This window comes from Papilio polytes, unplaced genomic scaffold (assembly GCF_000836215.1).
Source record: "Papilio polytes unplaced genomic scaffold, Ppol_1.0 DF823510.1, whole genome shotgun sequence".
NCBI classification, from domain to species: Eukaryota; Metazoa; Arthropoda; class Insecta; order Lepidoptera; family Papilionidae; genus Papilio; species Papilio polytes.
The window spans coordinates 1,987,190-2,012,750 of record NW_013525694.1 but is presented as its reverse complement, the minus strand read 5'-3'; the positions used below and the strand labels follow the sequence as shown (position 1 = coordinate 2,012,750).

General features: G+C 31.9%; 2 protein-coding genes across 2 annotated transcripts; one reads left to right on the top strand and one right to left on the bottom strand.

The window, feature by feature from the left end:
* Positions 1-1,076: 1,076 nt before the first annotated feature.
* Positions 1,077-9,348, top strand: LOC106104659 (selenium-binding protein 1). The gene is made up of 11 exons (XM_013284780.1): positions 1,077-1,181; positions 5,155-5,306; positions 5,845-6,030; positions 6,365-6,524; positions 6,791-6,902; positions 6,998-7,195; positions 7,573-7,670; positions 8,056-8,240; positions 8,476-8,628; positions 8,800-8,918; positions 9,191-9,348. Exons 1-11 carry the CDS (start codon positions 1,172-1,174, stop codon positions 9,237-9,239), a joined length of 1,422 nt encoding a protein of 473 aa, XP_013140234.1. The 5' UTR covers positions 1,077-1,171; the 3' UTR covers positions 9,240-9,348.
* Positions 9,349-17,272: 7,924 nt separating this feature from the next.
* LOC106104556 lies at positions 17,273-19,232 on the bottom strand. The gene is made up of 5 exons (XM_013284633.1): positions 19,135-19,232; positions 18,593-18,657; positions 18,308-18,490; positions 18,090-18,220; positions 17,273-17,788 (listed from the first exon to the last, which is right to left on the bottom strand). The coding sequence occupies exons 1-5, from the start codon at positions 19,157-19,159 to the stop codon at positions 17,407-17,409; spliced, it is 786 nt and encodes a 261-aa protein (XP_013140087.1). The 5' UTR covers positions 19,160-19,232; the 3' UTR covers positions 17,273-17,406.
* Between the last annotated feature and the right edge of the window lie 6,329 nt (positions 19,233-25,561).

The following is a 25,561-nucleotide window of genomic DNA, read 5'->3' as shown; positions in this document are numbered from 1 at the left end:
TTTTTTACTGCTGATTTTTATAAAGTCAAAATTAAATGTTGTTAGTATCTTTAAATTAATACTGGCAATATTGTACGATATACATTTGCTCATATAGTAATAAGAATAGAATTATAATATTGAAAATGACTTTTAACATGATCACTCATTATTTTATAATGAAGCCATTATTTCTTTGAAATCGAACTGAGTAAAATTGTGTAGTTTATTTTTAATGGTAATATAATGTAATGTAAAATTTATATTGATACTTAAAATACTAAATTAAATAAGAATGGAGCTAGGAGGGCGAGGGGATATTAATGGTACTATTCGAAGTACTTTTATTATCAATTTTACACTTTTGATCCACTAGGGTTGCCACCAGTTGCCCCTTAACTGCCTCCTATGATTCCTTCTTTGGGTCTTATTTATTTTAGGACGTAATGATTTTCTTTTAAACATCAGTTGTAAGATTTTATAACCGTGTTTTTGTAAATAAAAACATTAATATGGCTTGACCGTGACCACGTTGACTCAAAAACTTCTATATTATATTTATATCTTGTAAAAAACAGCTTTTCTCTTTCGCATGAATGTTGTACTAAGAACTATGATAAGGTAAGCCATGATACGGATTAAAATATAATTTTTATTCCTATGTAGGTTATGTATTCCGGGTTGGGTACTTTTAGTTTTTTATGAACACTTTTCCAAATAATGTTCGATATCAGAATGATGTAATTTTGATTAAAATTGCATATATGATTGTGATAAATAGTTTAGAAGATATCACGTTCACAAACAGTAAGGGTAACCGATAATCTTAAGGGATGACCGCGGGCTTTTTTTAAATATTCACTAGAGACGGTACATCACGGGGAAGGGTACTAACAATTTGACAGAAAAGACAGACATGCGTATACATCCTTTACCAAACACGTTAATTCCTATAATAATATGTAAACATTATATGCCGCGAATAGTTGATCGAAACAGCCAACGGTTGAAATGTTGAACGGTTGATCAACTGATTGAACTAGTTTGTTGAATCAATGCCCATCCCTACTACACGAGTTTAATAACAAGTTTGTAGCTGCACAGTCACACTCGTGTATCAAACGTTGAGCGAAGTGGTTAAGGTTAAAGTCATTAGATATTTTCTATATTTGATTTGTGAGATTGCTTTAAAATGGCTTGTTGTAAGTATTACATTTTGTGTATTTTGCTATCAATTAGCTGTAAATGTATTTTAATGTGCCTAAGCGTTGTATACTATTAAGAATGTATTTGCTATAAATAATACGTACGATTTGACAATTATTTAAATACTTTATTGGACTTCTTGTTATTGAGTTTTGGTCTTTATTAACGTTATCGGGTTGTGATAATAAGTAATATTACCGCATGGTATGAGCATTTACGTTTTTATACTTACAAGACTTGATAATTGCTGAACAAACGATGCAGCAGAGATGTTCTTGAGAGGTCAATGTCGTATTAGTATTACGTTATCACTTTGAATCTGTTTACATTTTTATGTTGATTTCATCTATGTTTTTTTAAAATTGATCAAGTTTTTTGTTAAGTGCCAAATAAATTTTTGCAAACATTTTGGGTTTTGTCCATTTTTAAAATCTGGTAATATTATAATGGTGATAAATATTAAGATCATGCAAATCATTACAAAAAAACATTCATAACTTCATCAATATTGTAAAATAATATATGATGAAATTGTTTTGTAATACATGAAAACTATCCAAACACTATTAAAAAAAAGAAGAATTTTAATGACCTACTGAACATTCGGTTTTGGTTTATATTTCGGTTAAAAATAGTATCGTCTTTATTTTCGGTTTCGGCCAAAATATAACCGAACCTTTAAATTTAATCGAAACTGGAGTGTTCCTTAGTTTTCGCGTTTCGTCACGGTTCAATTTTGTTCAAAAATCTAATATTACATTTTATTTTTTACTAAAAACAAAATAACTTTATGTAGTTGAAAATCGTCGAACACAAATTTTGCCTACTAATTTATAATACGGTTTTATCCAAATTGTTTTTTTAATCCCACTAAACTTTAGTACACGATCGTGATCCGGAGGCCTAATTTTAGTCCCTTTCCCTTTACAACCTTTTCGTCAGAGGAAAGTGTGGGAAGGAAAAGTTAATTTGTCGGTGGAGGAGAGGCATAGGAAGGGGAAATGTCCTCTTTATGTGCGTCTCCTCTTCCATCTATTAAGGATAGGCAACGGTTCTGTAATTGCGGATGTTTATGGGCAGCGGTCGCTTTCCATTTCGGTGGATTCTGGTGGCCGCTTGCTTGTTTGCTACCATATATTTAAAAAAAAAAATCCTAAATGTCTTCAAAATTTTCGATTTCAGTTTCGACCGAAACAAAAAGTTCGCTGTTTAGGATTAGGATGAAAAGCCGGTTTTGGTCGGACACAAAATTATTGCTTAATAATGTAGTGACATAACTTATCTTAAGATAAACAGTAATCAAGCAAGTTTTTTTTAGATTATTAACAGGACATACATAGATTCAATGGTAATCAATATGGCAACCGACATATTGATACACACAATACTAATACTAATTAGTAATTCGAAGCACAAAATCTCACGTAATGTTATAATTCCAGTGGTCACCTTCATACATAACATAATATACTAGCACTTGCCCGTGACTTTTTTTTTTATAATATAAGGTGGAAAACGAGCAAGCGACCACCTGAAACCGCCAAAATGGCGAAGCGAACGCTGCCCATAGACATCCGCAATTGCAGATGCGTTGCCTACCCTTATACGATAGAGGAGGAGACGCACATAAAGATGATATTTCCCCTTCCTATGCATCTTCTCCACCGTCAAATCCACTTCCTCTTTCCAACCTCTCCTTATAAGAAAAGGGTGGTAAAGAAAAAGGGACTTAAATTAGGCCTCCGGCACCACACTCACCAGACGAAACACGGAATTGCTTCCATTTCACGCCTGTCTTCTGTGTGGTCGTGGTATTACACCGGGCGTGCCGGCCCATTCGTGCTAAGATGTTAAGGCGGGCACTACCACTGTGACTTCTTTCGCGCGGAATTAAAAATCTTACTAAGTATCCTACCTATGTAATCTTCCAGGCAGTGTTACCTAGACTAAATTTCATCAAATCCACACAGATGTTCTGGAGCTACCTGATAACAAACATCCATCCATTTAAACTTGGAATTGATGATAGTAGGAAAAAGTAAGATAATTGGCTGTGAAGGTGAAGGTACATTATCTATTCTATCAAACCTTAGGGTAAGATTTTGTTTGATAGAAAGATACTTTATTTCTGTATATTTAATATGTTATTAGTTATTAAATACTAAAAATCTTATAAAATTATTGTGGATTGGCTACATGCTTCGTCGCGATATCTGTCATAGTCCCGAGGAGGACCTGGAGGTGATCACGCTAGGAAGAATAAAAGATAGCAATCCTGAGCAACCGAGGTTACCTTCACTGGCGACCAACACAATAGCAATCACGTAATCATAGCCAAATGCGGTCTGCAGATAGAGAGGGCGGAGCGCTATGGACGTGGGCCTCACTTTGGGGATATAGGACATAAGTCAGGTCAAATCACAAAATTATACAGTGCTATGTTAACATGACATACTTCCGTTTTTGAAATGGCACTTCTAATTGTCAACTGTCCAGCAATATATTAAAGTATAGTCCAAATACAATGAAAAACGTAACCGATCAATGGCCTTTGTATTCAACTATGAAATAACATATCAATCAGATAAGTGCAACGTAAACGGGGATATTATGATTATAATAACAACGATAATATTGTGTTGGCAACTAGAATAATGTCGGAATATGCTGATAACACCAGAAGCATAATAGAATATTGTAAGGACTAGTGTGGCCTCTATTATCCTTCTATATAGCATTTTTAGATAATGCATCAGCATTATGCAAACGAAGTCCTTTAAGAACAAATTTGATAACAACTTCTGGAAGAGCATAGTGCCTGTTGTAGATGGACGTGGAGAAATTTACTGGACCAAGCCTAGGCCTACACGCGGCTGGAAAGTCTCAGATTATGATAATTATTCCTGCTGTGACGTCTATTATCGTTAACATTATCGAAAAATAGAACCTAATTTTTCCAACATAAACACATTTTGCAAAAAAAGAAAAACAAATTATATTTGTCTATTTATTTAGCATAAATCTAGGCGACGTACAGTCACGAAAATCAGCGGTCTTCCACTGACAGAAAATTTTCCCTGTTCCTTGTATTAATACAATTTCTGGCTCTATCCAATTAGGTAGCAATGAGTTGCACAAACAACGGAATAATATTGATAAGTTAATAGTCGGGTATCACTGACCGACCTTTAGTCGTAGAAGCATATTTAAAAACGGTGTCCTATTAGTTATTGTTCTGCGTCGTCGTTTTAATGTGTATACGACATTCAAACGACTGTAAACTGTAGGTTTTAAAGTGGAATACCGCCAGATTTCCAGACTGTACATGAGCATCTAAAATATTTATTTACGATATTTCTAGCTCCACCGCAATTCAAGCTAATAAAGTGAGGAGTGCTTCGAATTAAAATAAATAACATTTAAGAGGCGTTAAAAGATAATGCATTTCACGTTATACTAAATCCAGTAAAATGTAATAACTACAACTTCTCAAACATTCCCTTTGTTTGGTTTGTAATATTTTACCAGCAACGATTTACAGTATCCATAACTAGGTCAATTACCAGGTCTAAAGGTTTTTAGCGAACGTCAGTATTAAAATGAATACCTTTGAGAATTGTGATTTGTACTTCAGCATCAGTCTTTAAGCGTTTTGATTTAATTGAACTCTTGAATCTATTTAGTTCAATAGCTGCTGTACTAACATTACAAAACAAACAATAGCCTATTGATGAGATCTGTGATACAAAGGAGTCATTTATATGCAAACATTACCTGATGTGATTACTAAATTGCGAGGGGTTCAGTCCCCCTTATGCTGACAACCCTCGTTTGTACATCAGAGTGTACTTTGACAAAGATTGATTTTTTTGGTAAAAAAAATATAACATGGCATAAAAATTTGTAGTTTCGTATTGAATAAAACGAACTATTTTATTTGGATTATGTTTATTATTGTAATCTCCCTAGGTAAGGGGCCAGGGTACGCGACTCCCTTAGAAGCGTTCAAAAATGGTGAAAGAGAAAAGCTTTTGTACGTGGTCTGTGTGCAGCCTGACGCCACTAAACAAGATTATCTTGCAACTGTCGACGTAGATCCAGAATCCTCCACTTATAGCCAGGTAATTTCTTTTGGTATACTAAAGTTAAAAAACAAAGATAACACATTTAAGGTAAAAAAATGGTTTTTCCTGATGTGTTTGTTGCCTAATTTATTAAGAAACGTTATGGGAATAATATTGACTTCTATCTCTATAGAATCCTATTTTTTTATAACATAAGGTGGCAAACGAGCAAGCGGCCACCTGAAACCGCCAAAATGGCGAAGCGACCGCTGCCCATAGACATCCGCAATTGCAGATGCGTTGCCTACCCTTATACGACGGAGGAGGAAACGCACATAAAGAGGATATTTCCCCTTCCTATGCATCTCCTCCACCGTCAAATCCACTTCCTTTTCCCAACCTCTCCTAATAAGAAAAGGGTGGTAAAGAGAAAAGGACTTAAATTAGGCCTCCGGCACCACGCTCATCAGACGAAACACGGAATTGCTTCCATTTCACGCCAGACTTCTGTGTGGTCGTGGTATTACACCGGGCGTGCCGGCCCATTCGTACTAAGATGTTAAAGCGGGCACTACCACTGTTAAATGTTTGATAGGTTATTCACCGCACATACACTGGAAGTGTTGGTAATGAATTGCATCACAGCGGATGGAATGTATGCTCCAGCTGTCACGATAACCCGGAGTTGAAAAGAGACCTTCTCATAATGCCCGCGCTACATTCTTCCAATGTATTTGCAGTCGATGTGGGTACTGATCCTAGAAAACCAGAGATACACAAGGTATGTATGGCAATTTAAAGTGAGAATAAATATGTTAATATTTGTGTGCCAAAAATATACTTCGCATATGCAAGTCACGTATTTTGTGTGATAAAAAACTCTCAAGGTTAAATACGGTGATATCTAGCCAAAACAAGGGTAATCACTCAACTAAGACATAATCAATTGTAATTGTTTAAGTATACAATATTACAAATGAAATGATCGCGCATTGATACCGTATTAGAATATGATTAGATATAATCCTATTTCACCAAAATTTACTCGAGTTATTACTGGATAATCGATAACTTAACCTAATCTTGTAAACCTTGTTGCTGGCATGTTTTTTTAGGTGATTGATGGCTCTGAATTGAAATCGGTGAACTGCGCGTATCCTCACACGGCTCATTGCCTCGCAGACGGCAATATTATGATTTCAACTATGGGAGATAAAAATGGCAACGGAAAGGGTGATTTTGTGCTCATCGATGCTAAGACTTTAAAAGTAACAGGTGAGTAGCAGGAGATATAACGATTAAAAATCTTAACAGAAATATTTAATCATACTAATATTATATATACGCAATTTTAGAAAAATGGATGGATAGATGTTTGTTAGTTTGTAGTCTAAATGGTTGGACGAATCTGAATGATATTTGGCATAGATGTAGAACATAGTCTGGAAGAAACCATAGGCTACTCACTTTTGTCTATTGATAATGCTACGCGGACGAAGTCGCGGAAAGAAATTAGTAATCATATACAACTTTTGTTATAGGTACATGGACAATAGGTGATAAACGTGCAAAGTTTGGTTATGATTTTTGGTATCAACCATACCACGATGTGATGGTCGCATCTGAATGGGGCAGTCCCAAAAGCTTTACACGGTATGCTTTGGAATTTCTATTAATACCTTCCAGATAAAATGAATTTATAATTAGTACAGTTTACTCACTTATTAACAATAATTTTTTCTTTACAGCGGTATGCGTGAAGAAGATATTCCCAATAGAGATTTGTACGGAGTTTCTCTCAATTTTTACAAGTGGTCTACTCGTGAACTGATGCAAGTGATAGACTTAGGTGATGAAGGTTGTGGTCCTCTTGAGATCAGGTTCCTTCATGAGCCAAAGTCCTCTCAGGGTTTTGTAGGATGCGCAGTGCAAGCTAACGTGTTTAGGTAAAGATTTTCTAAAGTCTGTAGTAATCATTTCAGGATATATTTGCAGATGAGATGTCAACTGTCTCAATTAATAAAATCATTTCAAAAGGGGATAAAGGGGTGATATAAATCAGTCGGTATAAGATATTTACGAATGTGATTGATAACGATTATAAATTCAAAAGCAATACAATATATTTGCTAAATGCTAAATATGCTGCTAAAATTAAAACAAACTAAAACCCTTAAAACCAGTATCTGCCAACAAACTAGTTCTTTCTTTCAAGTAGATACTATACAACGATTTTGCATTCGTTATTTTACTTTTATTCTAAGGTTTCAAAATTATATTTATATGTTATACTTTTCTTGTGTTTTTTCTCCCATAAATCAAGTTTCAACATAACTTCGGATGGTACTTGGAAAGCGAAAAAAGTTATTGACATTCCAGCTAAAACTGTCAAGAAAGATGGCAAGGAATTCAAATTGGATGGTAAATATTTGTTTTTCTAAAATACATATTAATAACGACTATCCTTCCCAATCTTTACTTAGTATATTATCAAAATTGGTAAGTATTGCTTAACAATATTAGTCAGTTTTTTATGTCGATATTTTTAGAGAATGAGAAATCTTACTGATATACATTTTCATACTTAATGTTATAAAGAGGAAAAACTTGGTTTGTTTGATTGTAATAAAATAACTCAAAAACTACTGGACCGATTTCAAAAATTCTGTCACCATCAAAAAGCTACGTTGTCGATGAGTAACATATGCTATGTTTTATATTATTTCTTAATTTTACGCGGACGGAGTTGCGGGAGAAAGCTGGTATTTGATAAAATCAAGATCTAAGTCATATTTATATCTTGCAGGTTTGATGTCTGATATACTCTTATCATTGGATGATAAATATTTGTACACTTCATGTTGGTTGCACGGTGACATTCGACAGTATGACATCACCGATCCTGATCACCCGAAATTAACAGGCCGTATTGTCCTGGGCGGTAAAATTATCAATGATGGTCTAACTGTTGTTGAAGACAAAGAATTCCAGGTTAATATTATTATTTAATCTACAAAAACAGAAGACGACACAGCATTTCCTAACCTCTCACTAACAATAATAGTCAAGTTGACTCACTTTGAGTTTGATTAATATTCCGACTCAACCTTTTTTCCTGCGAAATAGAATCAGTGCATCTTAGTAACTACCTTTTTAAAACACAGAATAAAGAAATACAGCTACAGAAGAATTACAATTGATTATATTTGCTTCTTATAATTCTTAGGAAACGTCACCAGAACCGATTTACGTTAAGAACAGGCGTTTGTACGGATCACCCCAGATGATCCAACTGTCTTTGGACGGCAAACGAATGTATGTATCATCGTCCCTCTACTCCCCTTGGGATAAGCAACTTTATCCTGAAATGGTACAAAAGGTAATTATTAATTATTAAATTTGAAAAATCGTTTTTTCTTTTTTTGAAATAATCAGAAAATAATAGCTGTCGTATAATCTATTCTAATACGATTGGTATTTGACTACAATTTACTAGCGAAAATATAAATGAAATATACGCACCGACATCTTAAAAGCATATCTTTTCCAGGGTGGATGGATAGTCAAGCTCGATGTGGATATAGAAAATGGTGGCTTGAAATTGGATCCAGATTTCCTCATAGATTTTGGATGTGAGCCAAATGGACCGGTGCTGGCTCATGAGATGAGGTAATTTTATTTAAAATGTCACATCGAGCTAGCTAAGCTTTTAAAAGCTTAGAATTTCTGTTTGATTTCCTTTTATTTACATTTTACAAATTCGAAATTAAAATTCAAACGTGAGTTACAAGCTTTGCTACAACACGGAGTTGGGAAAAGGAGCAGTGTAATAGTTCGGTCTAGGATATGACTCAGAGATGAGACAGAAAAGATTTATTTCTTATCATTTTTTTAATTAACAAAGACGTTTAATTAATCTAATTCTTTTGTTATTTCCACAGATATCCTGGTGGGGATTGCACATCAGATATATGGCTAGCGAAAGACTAAAACTTGAAATAAAACTTTTGTAATCTACATATATTTTACTAATATTGATTGTTAAATTGCATATACCTTTATTAAACGTGTTTAAAGAAATACAATTTTATAAAACATACTTTTTATATTATTTAACCTTATGCTGATTTTTGTTGTTAATAATTATCGGTTAAACTTTGAATTAATAACAGTGTAAAATTATTTCAAAATAATTCTAGTGTTTTTTATGTTTTGATAGAAAATATTGAGAGATATTTAAAAGTGTTTGACAAAATAACAGAGTTATAAGCAGTACCACACGCAAAAGTGTTAACTCAAGGAAAAAGATTTCTTATTGAAGGGGAGGGAATAGAACACTATATTGCTTTTATCTTTCACATTCATTTTTCATACTTACTAGATAATGTCTCTCTCCACAGCGTATATCTTCGATTTCAAATAAATATTTGAACTACATAACTTGATGTGTATTTTTAAATATTGTGCAACTCTTTATAACATTACTAGCTGTATAATTCGATCGGTATGAAATTAAAAAAAATATCTATCTATTCTCCCAGACTATGTTCTACACCAATGCCTAACAACGTTCTGCACAAACGTAAGGAACATTCATCGTCTAAACTTTCGCATACATAAGAATTACGATACCAGATTATTAGTAGATTAGTTAAACTTTTCTAAAACATTTTCTTTTAGTTTTATCTTATCTTACTTTTTACTAATATTATAAATGATTAAGTTTAGATGGATGTTTATTAGTTTGTCGAATGTCGGAACGGATCTCGATGAAATTTGGATAGTTGTAGAGCACAGTCTGGAAGAACACTTTTATTCTTTTTTAAATCCACGTGGACGGGATCGCGTGCGACAGCTAGTATTAAATAAACATTAGAAATTACACCATAACACATGTGTATTTCAATTCATATTTGTGAGGAAAAGTATAAGAAAGGTGTAAATTATGATGTCAGATACAGATTCGTAGACGAGAGGGGACCCTTCTTTTTATTAATGGCAGTAACAACTGTGCAGTAAATAAATTCGTGTGTTCTATTGAATAATTTTACATCCTACGCTTTGACATGTTTATTGACATAGCACATTTAAAATTGTTCAGGAGAAACTATTTTTGTTTTCTGCAAACAGTTTCCATTTTCGTCGATGACGGAAACATACGTGATAGTCCTTTTTAAGGATTATTCCCAACCGTCTTCCCACTCTGTTCTCACATGGGGACAGATGAGAATAAAAAGTTTCATACGTCCCACCTTTTAGTCCCACTATCACCAATAAGGTGACAGATGAAACCCTTAAGAAAAGCAAACCGTCCCCTCGTCGCAATAGGTGGGATGGATAAAACCTTTCTTTCTCATTTGTCCCCATGAGGGGACAGAGCGGGTGACGGTTGGGAATAATCCCTTTTTAAAGTGTAAAATATTGTATAGGACGCAATAAAGGATGTAACACATTCACGAACTTTTATTTTAAAAGATTGACCGAAAAGGATAAATACGAAAATAATGTCGCAATAAAAGTCAAGAATAAAATACTAGGGTTGTGTATTGCGGATCGAAAGGGTTGCAAGGACAATGGGCATTCTTGTAAGATTTAGAATTAGGACGTGCGACCTTTACCGAACTCGGCTTTTACGTTAAAAATTTTTTTTAGTTTAAATTGTAACACTTTTTTGTTATTAACCTTCTAATAAGTAAATGTTTACCATTACAAAGATGTATTATTTGAATTAAAAAGAAATATAACTTGATTTAATACTGAATTAAATAATCTGAAGATGAATTTGCAGCATTGTTTTGTTTTTCGGAGTAAAGCAAATAACTTTTCTATTTGCACGTAATGTTTTCTTTACTTTGGGATCTGTTTTGTCTCAAAGAGGGGATTTCGTTACTTAAACAATCGAAAACACATTAAGTTCGCGAACTAGAAATTTACGATGCTCCTAAATTATAGACCAAAAAGAAACTTAACGACCACTTCGGCGTAAATAATGTTGTTTTCTTATACATTTTAATGTTCTTTCGAAGTCTTTTAGAAATATTAAGATAAAAGTATATATCGAGTATTTCTCACACGCGTAGACATTTTTTTTCATTCCATTCTAAAATAAACAGTTGATAGTTATTTATATTTTATACAAATAAACTTACTGTAAGGAATATACATGGTACATAAAATTTTACGATTATCACTGAGGCAGCAAGGGTATTATGAAATCTATAAATCTTCCGAATGTTCCCATATAGACCAGAAGTATTCACATTCCAAATTACAACGTTCCCATGTGTGTCGACTTTAATCTTGTACCACCCTTTGCGAGAATGTTCACACTGATTACATACAAATTTCAGCACATGCTTCCAAATATATATATATATATATACATATGTTAAAGAGTGTCATTTAATCAATATCTATTGTTATTTGATGTAGGACATTATGAAATAATAGAAATAATTAGTGCAAACATCTGATACTAAACTAAGACACATCTGTTTGGTCTCACTTTGATTCCTATGAGCTTGTATGGAGGTGCGGACACTACTCGATTTTAGTTTTGCAACTAAACAGTTGAACTAACTTCGAAACAATCGACAATCGCACAACAGTTGTGCGATAGTATAGTCAAAGGTAAATGCTCTTAAAGTTTAGTAAGATAGATAATGAAGAATTTTTGTATAATTCTTTTTTATTTTAGGTCTAGTAATTTATTCATTTGTTTTAGACATCTCACACCCTTTCTGGATTAAAAAAGTTTATTCGTAATTACTTGATGTTATTTTACCATATAAGCGTGTATAAGTAAGAAATATATTTCTTCTGATGGTATAGCATATTGCGGCAGAACATTCTGTCGCTTTAAAACCTTCAGAAAGGTATATATACAAAGCTTTCGAGTAATGGTTCTAATTTTTAATTATATACATATTTTAATTAATTCTTGTAGTTATTAATAAATATTTGTTATAGTAAAATGTTGTTTGAGGAGACAAATTCTTCGTAACGGTTGTGAAGTGGGAAGCTCTCGAGACAGGAGACGCGACTCATTCTGTAAATTAATGTGGCGTGCGCCGAGCCTCGTGACGAACAATACCTAAACATCGCATAGACATGCCATCCTTTGTCTGACGATCACTTTGCTAACGCTTTGTCTCTCTAAATGTATTATTTACCTCACATATTGTATATTATAACTATTACTGAATAATTTAAATCTAAATACTTAATAACATTCTGATATGGTTCTGATTTATTAACACAAAATCCAGCAAAGCCACAAAGCATGTTACAACTAGCTTTCCGTAGTCCGTGTGGAATTAAAAAAAAACAAAAGTAAGTAGCCTATTTCTTCGTCTAGACTACTTTTTACATTTATGAAAATTTTTGTTCAATTACGGTCAGCCGTTTAGGGTACAAACTCTAGCAAACATTCATCCATCCATTTAAACTTTCGCATTTATAATTTCAGTAAGAAGTAAGATAAGTATGAAGTATCATTAAAAATTTAGGTAAGGTTGTAGACGAAGTAAGTACAACTGAAACATGTCTAATACTGATGTTTCGATTATTAGTAGATCATTATCATAATCATTTTTAAAAGGAAGTACACAGTTGGAACAAATTAGATCAACATGTCTAGTCTTTCAAGTAAAACTCTTTAAGCTTGTTAAAGTTACAAGGCTTCAACAATACAGACTTAAAAGGAAAGCTAGTAGGACAACTTTTGTATTTACAGTGTATTTTAACAGACTTTACATCAATTTAACACTACGTGTATATTAACTGCTTTACATAACCTAAAAATAAAGCATATAATTCTTATGTCATCTATGTATACTATTATTAAATAAAAAAAAGATTTTTTACATGTATTTAAAAATAACTTAAAAACAGTAGAACCGACTTTTAAAATTATTTCACCATTAAACATCGTCACGTCATCAGTAAGTAACTTAGGCTGCGTTTTTTACTACTTTTTGTAATTTCAAGCAGACGAAGTCGCGAGCAACAACTACTGTTTAAATAATCATGGATGTGCTTTATGAATAACTCTAATTTTTTATACTGTCTGTCAATAAAAAAAGTGGTATTGATTACATTTTAAAATTTTTAACTATTATAGATTTTTCTTAAGAGTTTAAATTTTTAAAAGTGTATTTGCTTTTGAAGGACAGTATAAAATACATATAGTTACTGAAATATGTAGTAAAACGCTAACAGTTATCGTAGCAGTTTTGTGTAAAGTGAACCGTGCGCTTGGCAGCGGGCACGGGAAGTACTGCTTCCGTAGGGTACGAACGTACCCGCGCCGTGTTGTGTGAAATCGCTGTTTGAAGATTGTAGATCATTGATTTTTATGCTTCGTTTGTGGCCGGAATAATAGTACATTTGGGGGTTTGAGTTTGTTTTAAATTTAAAGGAAGTTCGTTCTTTATTGTACGTTTTTAACCTTATAAAATACAAACGGTCAGATGATTGCAACGTTTATATATTTTCTATAAGTATTTGTGTGACTACATTAATTTTGGTTTATATAATTTTATTTAGTTTACACTTTCTGCGAAACTGAATGAAGCAAGAAGAAAAAAAGAAGCAAGACAATGAGATGAATAATGGTAGGGAAATATCGTTGGTGAAGAATTTAGTTAATATTTGTTTCTTTTCGATAAGTGAATATATATAAAGTAAATGTTATACTTAAACCATCATGTACAGTATTAATTTCAACAGGAGATATAAAAAGCCTTAAGGGAATTAAAAATGCAAACGCGTTTGTACATTCTTAGGCACAAAGAAGCCTTTGCTTTTATTTTCCATCGTAACGTACTGTGAAAAAGAATTAAATGCACTTTTCCGCCGTTAACACAACGAGTAAACAGTTTAGTTGCACAAGGTAATGTACACTATTGCGTATGGTCCAAGTTATAAAAAAGTTAACTGTAAATATGTTACTTAAAACTCAAGTTCATAGAAAGTTTACTTCAATTTTTTTTCCTTGAAAAAAGCAATGGCAAGAAGAAGTTATATATTGATTTCCTTTTTTATATCGACACGCATCTCGTAATTGAGGGATTATTATACGAGAAAGTCGAAAGAAGTTCATAATAATATCTCTTCGTATTATTTAACAGGTGTAAGTTAAGTACATTGTAGGAACCTAGCACAGTGTAATTAGCGCGACTGCAATTAGTGCGTTTAAGTCTTCCATTAATAATTTTCTTGGAACAAGTTTTATTTCAAAGCTTCGAAAGATGACAAAAAAGATATGAATTAACTTTTTATTAAAAGTAATTTAGAGATTTTATAGTTTTATAACATTTTTAATAATTAAAATAATTTAAAACAAATTGAATACTTTTTTTTAGCCTAAACAAGGTGATCTATTAAGCTGCTTACTTGAAGTTATGTTGCCATTTTCGGATGTTTTTAATGGCTTTTTTAAAATTGGTTACTATTTAGTCATAAGAAAAACGCGTAAAGATTTTACAAGTCAAAGAAATCTTGGATCTTAACTTATAGCAAAGAAATTTCAATTTTGTCTACTGCATTTCTTTCTTATTGTAAGAATTTAAAGATACGGTTGTACTATAACTATTTTACGATCGTTTCGAAAGTTAATATCCTCCGAGTTCTTGGTCGGTCTTAACGATTAAATATCTTTATGTCCTATACCGTAAAAGATTAAGTTAACCTTGATCAGGACCTTCTGATTTTTGTAATACAAAATTTAATCTAAAAGTATTTTTTTAATCATACTAATATTACAAATGCGAAAGTTTAGATGGATGTTTGATAGAGTTTGTAGCTTAAACGACTGAACGGATTTCGATAAAATTTGGTATATGTAGATAGAAAAGATAGCCTGGAAGAACACATCGGCTACTCACTTTTGTTTTTATTTAATTCCATGCGGACGAAGTCGCGGGCGGAAGCTCGTAAATATGTAATTGTAGATTTTTCTTAATTAACAAATATTTCTTTTAACAGTCCAACTAAGTTGTGTTAGGATATGGTTCACGACGTTATTCGAATGGCGTGATTCGAACCTTCGACCGCGTGATGAAATCTGTACCCCTACCCCTCTGTACCCCATTAGGCTATTGGCGCTTCGGTTTTTTAAAACTATACAATTAAAAAAAATATCATTTCATATTTGAAACCCTACAACTTGCCAAACTACTCACACTGTTAGTAATAACAATATTAGAATGAACTACTAAAGACTGATACGCAGAATAAATTACGTCATTTACATTATTTGTCCTTAATGTCATTTGAATAAGAACGTTCACCTATTCGTACGAGACACTAATATGCATAAAAGTACGGGGTAAGGATTTAATAAGGCAACGACCGATTGGCGTTATCGCTTTCTTACCTAATAAAGTATTAAACTGGAAAAAAATATAAAATTAGTCTTGTATTCAACTACAATTACTAAAAAAACAAATTCATATATTTTAAAATACGTTATATAAGTAATCGAATGAAGAATATATTTCAGCAGCCATAAAACGTCTACAAAATAAAATAAAATGTTGCCTCCGAATACGAAAAGGTTAGTTGTACAAAGAAAATACTTTAAAACTACGACGTCAGAAGGATTATGGAAATTAAGGTTCGCTGTACGAGCTCTTCAAGGAACATGGTTACCTGAATTCAAGTATATTTTGTAGATTCCGACCTTGTTGAATAAATTTAATCTGAAGTTTCTATTAGAAGACTTCAGTTATTGTTATTCTTCTCTAACAATTTACTTAATTGTTTTGATATATATATATACGGATAGTGTATTGTTTACTTCTAAAATCTAAAATTTAAATGGAAATAACGTATTCACATACTTTTTTAAATTAACAAACGCAAAATGATCCAACAAAGCGTAGTGGTAATTAAGCTTGGTACCGGATACTGTAATATTAAATTTCACTCACTGGAACCGGAAGCGATCAAAGGCTTAGCTTTGGAAGTCATTAGATACTCGACTATTCTCGGCCTCTCGCATATCCACTTGTGTGACTGGCATGCATTCTGTTTCCTAGTACAATTTGTTTTAGCATCTATTTCACATGAAACTTCAACGTCATATAAATTTGCTATATAATTAAATACAAATATTTTCTAGAAAGGATACGAATAGGAACTTGACTTAAAGGAGTCTTCTTCGAAAGCATTTTTGATCGACCAAGTTCTGGGCTATATGATTATAAAGAAAAAACTCTATTTAACAAGTTAAGTGAACAACATTTACATTAAAAAAAAAAAAAACATTTACATTGTATACTTAAAGTAAGCATATAAAATATTCTTATATTCCTTAACGATATAAATCAAAAGGTAACAAGGCGCGTTGTCATGGCAACGGGTAACAATAGGGTTGGATTAATATCTGGTCCGGGATTTGAATTTCAAGTGCTGCAAAGCTAAGTTCGATCCCGGCCCTATTGAGATCCGTCCGATCTTGAGGAACGATTAAAATTTATCCTCTATTGATGAAGGATGGATAACGAAAACGCATTATGAATAAAGATCAGTTCGAGCTATATACTTGTAAATACCTTTCTTATTTACTTTGTAACTATTACGCAAGCCACACACGTTAGGTATCGCATCGGCTTAACCTTGAAGCCGTGACTGCATGCATAATAGTAATTCATAGTATATTTAATTGTACAGACATGTCTCACACAAGCTAGATTTTTTCTTGCAAGGTCAATACCATCACTGATGCATAAACTTGTATCTGTATAACGTTGTATAAGACTAACTAAAAACGAATTGTTTATAAATTATAAATTCGTTTTAATCGAGTAGAAATAGAAGCACAAATTAAAAGGATGACACTGCTAAATCGATTGTGCGAAGTCACGCTGTTCATTAGTCTGTGCGCTAACTTAAAACAATACGTTACTCAAAACAAAACACATTACAGTGAAGTTTATCAAATAACATTTTATTCTTGTCAGAAATTAAATTAAATACGTGTTTTTGAAAAAGTTATCTGGATTTTAATAAAAACACAATGAAGTGAACATTCGCACATTTTATTAGCATATAATCTAAGTTTTTATCTCATATTTTTCCTTAAAGTAAATACGATGGTTTGTTAATTAAATACCTTGCTCATTAAATTAAAACTAACTTAAAATAATTAAGTCTAATATAGAGATATAGCGGCTACTTCACAAAAAGCGTTTTCATCACCTATTCGCTCCGTGTATGGCTTTCCTTCAAAAATAAACTCTTTTAAAGGTACAGTTAAATGAACTTTAAAATTTAGAACTTTGCCGATCTTTTGAGATCCTATAGACGTCCAAATAGCTTGACATATCTTTGGATAGGTTCCGACAAGTTCCCTCGATTTAAGCATAGAATATTTCGGACCAAGGTCTTGTACAGTTAATTTGGCAACAGGACCATCTTTAATCTGCTTACCAAGTTCCACAGAGTACTTACATAAGATCATGCCTAATTTTTTATGTCTATGTTCTCGTAACGTCGCAAGGAACATTAGTTCAAGACTGCAGTCAACACCGTATCTATAATAGAAATAAAAAAGAATATAGAACCGTTTATAGCTTCTCACAATATTTTATAATAAATAATTAACTATACATTTTTAACTTTCAGAGTGAGCGCACAACTTGGACTAAACTATCGCACGACAGTTGTGCGATTGTCGATTATTTTAGTTAAACTATTTAGTTGCACTTAAAATCGAGTAGTGTGCACACCTCATTAGCTCATAGGAATCAAAGCGCGACTAAACAGTTATGCGATAGTTTTGTTTAAGTTATGCGCACGCTTTAAAAGTTTAAATGAAAGACCTTCTTCACTTACTTAACAAATAGATGGCACCTTCCGTCTACAGTCGCCATAAATTGAATAAGTGAACGCGAGGAATCTTGAGTGCAACGTTCATCCGCAAATACTTCGAAAAATGGCTTCTCCGATCCACTAGAAGATTGTACCTTGAACAGACAATTGATCATACTGTATAAATTCTTATTGGTATCAAGTACGATGAACTGAATTAGAGCAGATTTTATAGTGTTTACTTGAATTTTGTTGAAAGCGACGGAAACAACTTCATTTGTAGCGACTTCAACCGCGACCAAAGATACACCATCAAGCGCTGCGTCCGCACATAGCTCCAGTAACTCTTCCGCTGCTATCGGATTTTTATTCACTTCACTGCCGATGCTCACGTATTCATCTTGACAGAACGATTCTTTTATAACCTGCAAAATTAACACAATACGATGATGAAAAAAACAGAAAAACGAATTTTACGAAAATTACAAATAAACCATAGTTAATATTTACTTAAGTAGCTTGCTTACTCTCAATGCGCCCGGGAATGTAGCAGGCGACAAACATTCTATGCGATATTTGTCCGCAAATAAAACTGCAACAGAAAAGCAATTTTTAAATTAACTTGCAAGAAAAATGAAGAGGATTATTTGAAATTATCGCTTTCGTAATCGTAGTTATTGTGAAAATTTAAATACCCACACATTTTGCTACGTTTCTTGTTCGATTTTTGCTTCGACCATTTTACATCAATACTAATTTTAAAAATAACGTTATGTCTTGTTTGTCATTTCTCTTAGGCATTGGATGCCGTGTACAAGTTGAGGTCAATGACCGTTAAATATTGTACAATGAACTACTGACGTTTAATACTTTTCACTTTATATTTTCTAAACAGATCTGTGACTGCACAGTTTGATTTCGACTATCTAGTCAGTTAAGTGTGCCATTGTAAACAACCTCTGACATAGATAAAAGGAGTAATTTGCGAATTTAAAACAAGCGTATTTAATCGCAATAGTTATCTTAAATCTATTAAAATGTTTATTATTCGTAATATCGTAAAACTTACCTGGCTTTGTGTCTAGCCAATCCATGTTAATTTTTTAAAAAAATAACTACACTAACATGAAATTTTGTTAAAAAATATTGACGTGCGCTCGCGCTCGTTTCACGTTCACAACTGGATTAAATTTAATATTCTGAGTTATATGCTGACCACTAGGTTACCATAACATTATCAACGATATCAGTATACTGCTATTAAAAACTTATTTAGCATCAGTATGGTTATCTACATTTATGTTAATAATTTAATTTAGAAAATGTTTTAATTTGATATATGCGATAGATGTTTCTATTGCTGAGGCGCAGAAACATTTCTAACTTCGTGTTATTGGCATTAAAAGTTGGTCGTCTTGAAAAATAATTAATTAAAAAAAAGGTCAATGTACATAGATTATAAATGTAAATAGATTTAAATATAAATTCTAAAAATAGAATCTTTCATATTACAACAATGTACTTTGAAATAAAACCACACACATCGTCTAGTAACCATTACTCCATTCCCTAATTCGTATGGCAAATGGATGCTGTAGACACATAAATCCTGCTAAAGTACCGAGAACTTAATAGCGGCTTCGCTTTGCTGCTTCACCTCTATTAGGGCAGAGCGTAAATGTTAAAGCAATAAATTTTCAATGCAAAGCACCTCTATAACTATCTGTTCCAAATTATGACGTTTATCTTTTTTATAATTCCAAGAATTCTATCAGACGATATATTAAATTTTATTTCTATATATGAGGGCTTAGAAGCCTTTTACAAAAGAACGTAACTATTATTTGTTAATAGACTTTCTGTGTCTAAATGAACAGAGAACTCTTTTAAAACTATACGTATACGGTTTTATTACACTTATTTCTAGGATAGTTGAGCAATGAAAACAAATTATAGAAATAAAAGAAGATATATTAAAAATGAATGTAACGTTTTTTTATAAATTTTATTTTGCGGAATACATTTACCGTTCATCGCATAAAAAATATGGAACAGTTCAACGAAGCGAGAAAATTTATCACAAAAGACAAATGGTGCAGGAAAACGATGCGCCGACAGCCAGCTTTTTGTCATCAATGGTAAATTCATATTTATTAACTTTATATTAAATATTCTTTTTCATATTTTGAAGAAAGATCTTAACTAAAATTAATTAAATCCATTTATTTTTATTTATTCAAATAAAGTTCCGTTTTAACTAATATGTTTGACTGACTTCCCAAAAGGAGGTACTCAATTCGTCTTTATGTTTTATGTGTTACGTCATAACTCCGCCGCTAGTGGACCGATTTTGATTATGCTTTTTATTAAATGAACCGTTGAACTATTCTGTTAAAGTTTTGTCCATACATATATAACGGGCTTTAACTTCAATGTAAAAGTTATTTATATGTCGAACATGTGGTGTTGTCGGGTTATATTTTAAGGTCATTTTTTAAAAACGTTATCGCTTAACTTTTAGGACTAGTTTGAGGTAACAATTTGCAAATGTAATAAACTCTAAAATGTATGTACCAAAGTATAAACTGTATAAATCTTATCGCCATTTATGATATAACTGTTTTACGGATAAATCTACGTATATATTACATAAATCGATAAATAATCCGATAAAGTGATGAAGATAATAGTGTATGGAATTATTTACAGGACTTATCAAACAAACTAATAAATAAACTCTTAATAAAAAATAACAAATGACAACAGTTATCTAAATAACAAAACTTTAATAATATATTTATCGTCGTTGACAGATATAATGAAGATATAAATCTCAAGAAGTTTCATTGTGCACGCCAGTTGCACTGTTCAGCACATGAAATTTATAACCATACACTGGATTTAAATCTTAGCAACAAACAAAAAGAAAAATCTCTTGAGAATCGCATTTTTGTCTAGTCTACAAGGATAAAGATATTTTCTTCACACACAAAAAATAAAAGAACAAAAAAATCTGTAGGAAATCTAATGATTGTGGTAATCCACAAACAGTTAATAATTAATTAATATGACACAGTAAATTTAAATTTAAATTATTATTTAGTAACTATTTATACCACGAATCAACTTCATCTGTCAACTTTTCGTTAGTAATATCCAAGAGAAATTTACTCGTACATATTTATATTTGCGATATTAAACAAGTAGATTACTAACATTCATATTTATATTCGTAAAAATAAAAAAGCGAGTAGGAATATTACTAAAAAAGGGTCCAACATAAAACCAATAAAATGCTTGAAACCTACGAATGTCGGGGCCATTATGGAAATTCGTACTCTCGTAGAGTTTTACACGAATGCGGCTCACCTGAATTAAAATACGTTATTTCAGATTTATTTGGTCTTTGGGAAATATGGTTTTATTTTAATTCGTAAAATGTTTTTCTGTTTCATATTGAATGCAAAAAATAAGGACGTGGAAAATATATATCTATACTATTATAATAAAGCGTAAACACACACTTCTTTGTTGCCTAAGATGTCAGCAATTACAGCACATTTTTGGATAATCATTTTTTAATAAGAAACCCAACACTTACGTTACGCTTTAGGCTATATATTTTCAAGCAATTGAACTTAGGGGTAAATATTTTAAATAAAAACCCTAATGTGAGAAAGAGACCATAAGTTGCTGCCAACATCAAGGAAGCAAGATTGCCAAGGTTTGTCATGTCATGTCATTTTGACATTTGCTATTGATAGTTTGACAAATGTAAACAATAATATAAAACGTTCATAATTTCATGCGGGTGAAGCCGCATGGGAACAGTTAGTATTGAAGAAAAAGATTTAAAAATGGTTTTACATCATCTGTTCCAATGACAAAAAATATCTGTAACTAGCTTTAATTTAATTTAACGTACTAGCTATAACATTAAGAAAGACTTCTAAAGACATTTCATTTTGAAAGATATAAGATATATGTTAAATTACAATGTTTTTGATGACTAGCTGTTGTTCACGACATCGTCCGCTAAAAAAAAAGTTACTTATCGATAACGTAGCTTTTTAATGGTGTAAGAATTTTTGGTAAACGGCCGAGTAGTTATGAGTTATTTCAATACATATTAAAATCCAAAAATCCAAATCTTTCGTATTTGTAATATTAGTATAGATATAGATATAGATTGTGTGTGATCTTATATATTGGAATAAATGTGTCCGCAAAAGGAAAAAATGTGTATGAATCTGGCTCTTCAGTCAAACTTTTGAAAGACCACTCTCATTAAATTCCATGTTATTACAAGGACATTACTATTCAGAACACACTCTGCCCTTCCTATAAACTGTGTTGGACAACTCAATTTTCCCGAAGAGACACGATGAGAAGGGGAATTGTACGTGCTAGAACTTTTATACGATTGTAATACTATTTTTTATAGAATCCCTACGAAACAATAGGCCTTCGTTTAGAGGTCAGATTCATATTTCAATATTTTTTGCGAGATTTAAATTTCTTTGCGAATGAGTGTATCCTATTTTTAAAAACTCCTTGTTCGTTCATAGTTTTTACTATATAATATAATTCATGTTTTTTTTTTCAATTAAAAACAAATTTATCGTATATTTAATAGCATAGTAAGCTTGTCAAACTACAAAGGAGAGAGCTATTCATGCTGTATACCAATGTTTGAGACGTTCATTAATTTAGTGCCTACAGCTTGTTTTCGGTCTAAAGCGATTGTGGACGGAATTCTTACAAACAGTGAGTAGTGATATGTACAATTTACTTCAAGATATGAAGCGCGTGCAATGTAAAGAAAATGTGATAAAACAAGGAATTTTTAACATATAAAAATATACAGTTGATTAGTTAGTTGTAATGAAATGCATTGTACACAGCTAAACCAATTTAATTTAAGTAATTGCTGAAGTTGCTAATTGTTATTCTGTTTTTTTTTTTTTAATATAAATATAACTGCAAATACATTTTTGAATATACATATATTGTGTTATAGAATATAGCATTTATTATGTTTTTTTATATTCAAAACAAGGCCATGATTAATTTTTATTAGTAGTACATTTCAAGTATTGTTTTCTAAAAAAGAAAATAGCGAGTACTAAACACTGTGTTAATACTAGCTGTGGCTTTGTGTATCCGATTTACGTATCTACTGGGACGTTGCCGAGCTAGGATTAATGTGGCAAGGCGAACTTTACACAACTTTTACGTGTATATTCAGACAATATTACTTTTTGCGGTAACTAAAAACATGTATTTTACTTTGCTGAAGATCTTTAAATTTTCATTTCGAATAGTGACGTCATTTTTCATGCATTCACTGTATGTTTGTAAACGGTACGGTTTTAAATATCTGCTAAGAATATGATGACAATGTTAAATTTGTTAATAGAGACGTTTTTGTAACTTTTTACTTACTTTAAATGCAATCTGATAAATGCATTATTCTTACTAATATTACTCGTATAAATGTGAAAGTTTAGATGGATGGATGTTTGTTAAAGTTGGTAGCCTAAATGGCTGAACGGATCTGGATGAAATTTGGCACAGATGTAGAGGATAGTCTGGAAAAACGCATAGGCTACTTTCTTTTGTTTTTATTAATACCACGAGGACGGAGTCGCGGGCGGAAGCTAGTATGACCAGAGTTCCTAATCTTAATGCTTTGTCGTAGTGAAAATCAGCCGCGTTGTGTTGTCTATTCTATCCAGAATTTTCAAATCAATACGACTTAGGGACCTTCAAGGAGCGAGCGTACCATTTCTCCAAATGCCGGTATTGGTATTGTGGATACACAAAGGCGTCGTTGCCTTGTGTTTCCGCGCCTAGTTTGCCCCCTTCTCTTATGAAAACATGTTTTTTATTTATAATGTATCTTGTTTTATGGAAAAATAAGTTCAATTGTAAAATTTTAACAACAGATATTTTTGTAAAGCTAACATTTCAATATTTAAAGCAGACTTGAGATAAAGGAAGCGCTTTGCTCACAGATAGTCCGTGCCAAGGTTTAAGACACGCTACATAAATTGGTGCGACCGCAGCAAGTGTATTGTCTACATACAATGTACAACATAAACTATTGCATGGTTTATCTATACTATTATAATAAAGCGTAAACACACACTTCTTTGTAGCCTAAGATGTCAGCAATTACAGCATATTTTTGAATAATACTTTTTTTTAATAAAAAGCCCTACACTTACGTCATGCTTAAGGCTATATATATTATAAGGTGCTTAAGGCTATATATAATATATTATAAGGCTATATATATATATTTTCTCGCCATTAAACTTAAATATTTTGGATAAAAACCCTAATGTGGTAAAGAGACCATAAGTTGCTGCCAACATCAAGTAAGTAAGATTGTCATGTCATTTTGACATTTGCTATTGATAATTTGACAAATGTAAACAATAAAATAAATTTTTATAATTTCATGCGGATGAAGCCGCACGGGAACAGCTAGTATAAAATATATGTCATATCGAATACATAAGATATTTGTGTGTATTTAGATACTCTAATATTTATTGATACATTGTTATAGTGTTAAAATAAACTGGAATATATATTGCTATGTTCACTTTATGTTCATTATTGTCTTGTATCTTCAGTTCAACTTCTTGTATCTTTAGTTAGTTGAAAGTGACAATGTTATACTGCTCATATTAAACTTTACAAGAGAGGTTAGATTAAATCTAATTAAATTTAAACTTGTCTAATAATTACAACTATTCAAACTGTCATAAATTCAACGCATAACTTAAACTATAAGTATGATACACAGTTATGACAGTTTTAACTGAATACTCGAACTGATCAGTTAAATCAGTGTGTGTAATTAGAAATATACAGTTGAATTTTGCCTACACATGTACAGTTTATTTATTTATTTATTTATTTATTTATTTATTTATTTATTTATTTACTTATTTATTTATTTATTTATTTACAATGACTTTTGTTAGAACTTTGAATCTGTCGCTAACCCTTACGGTTTTGAAATTATGAACATAGAAGCTATGTTTTTGAAGAGACTGTAACGTTATTGATATATTTTTAAATTCTTGTTTACTATTGATATATATAAATCTATAAAATAAGAAAACTATAGTTTTAATGTTACATTATAGATTTGACTTGACCCAAATAAACAGCGTCAATTAATTGTTTAATATAATTTAAAACGTTATATTTATTTACGAAGTTAAGAATCCATTTACTTTACTATCTTAATATTAAAGGTAAAATTTAAGAAATTTCGAACACTTGAAGCCTTTGTTCGTTTATCAGTTCTTGGAATTCAAATACTTACCTTAGCTCTCAAACGTTTCTTAATTAAAATGCTGCTCGAGTTATATGGAATTTCAAATTGAACTTCATTTTATAATCGAGGCCTCGCCTTATGTTATGTAGGTTCTAGCTCCTTGTGTTATTAACTTGTATCCAACTCCTTGTGTTGTAAA

What these genes read in the sequence shown, in the direction of transcription:
- LOC106104659 (XM_013284780.1), top strand. An exon ending in GAAAACCAGAGATACACAAG is followed by an intron (nt 6,031 to 6,364) that starts GTATGTATGGCA and finishes ATGTTTTTTTAG; the next exon opens with GTGATTGATGGCTCTGAATT. An exon ending in GTGCTGGCTCATGAGATGAG is followed by an intron (nt 8,919 to 9,190) that starts GTAATTTTATTT and finishes TTATTTCCACAG; the next exon opens with ATATCCTGGTGGGGATTGCA.
- LOC106104556 (XM_013284633.1), bottom strand. Translation starts at nt 19,159, where the DNA reads ATGGATTGGCTAGACACAAAGCCAG. An exon ending in CATTCCCGGGCGCATTGAGA is followed by an intron (nt 18,491 to 18,592) that starts GTAAGCAAGCTA and finishes TTAATTTTGCAG; the next exon opens with GTTATAAAAGAATCGTTCTG. An exon ending in TCGCTTTCAACAAAATTCAA is followed by an intron (nt 18,221 to 18,307) that starts GTAAACACTATA and finishes TGTCTGTTCAAG; the next exon opens with GTACAATCTTCTAGTGGATC.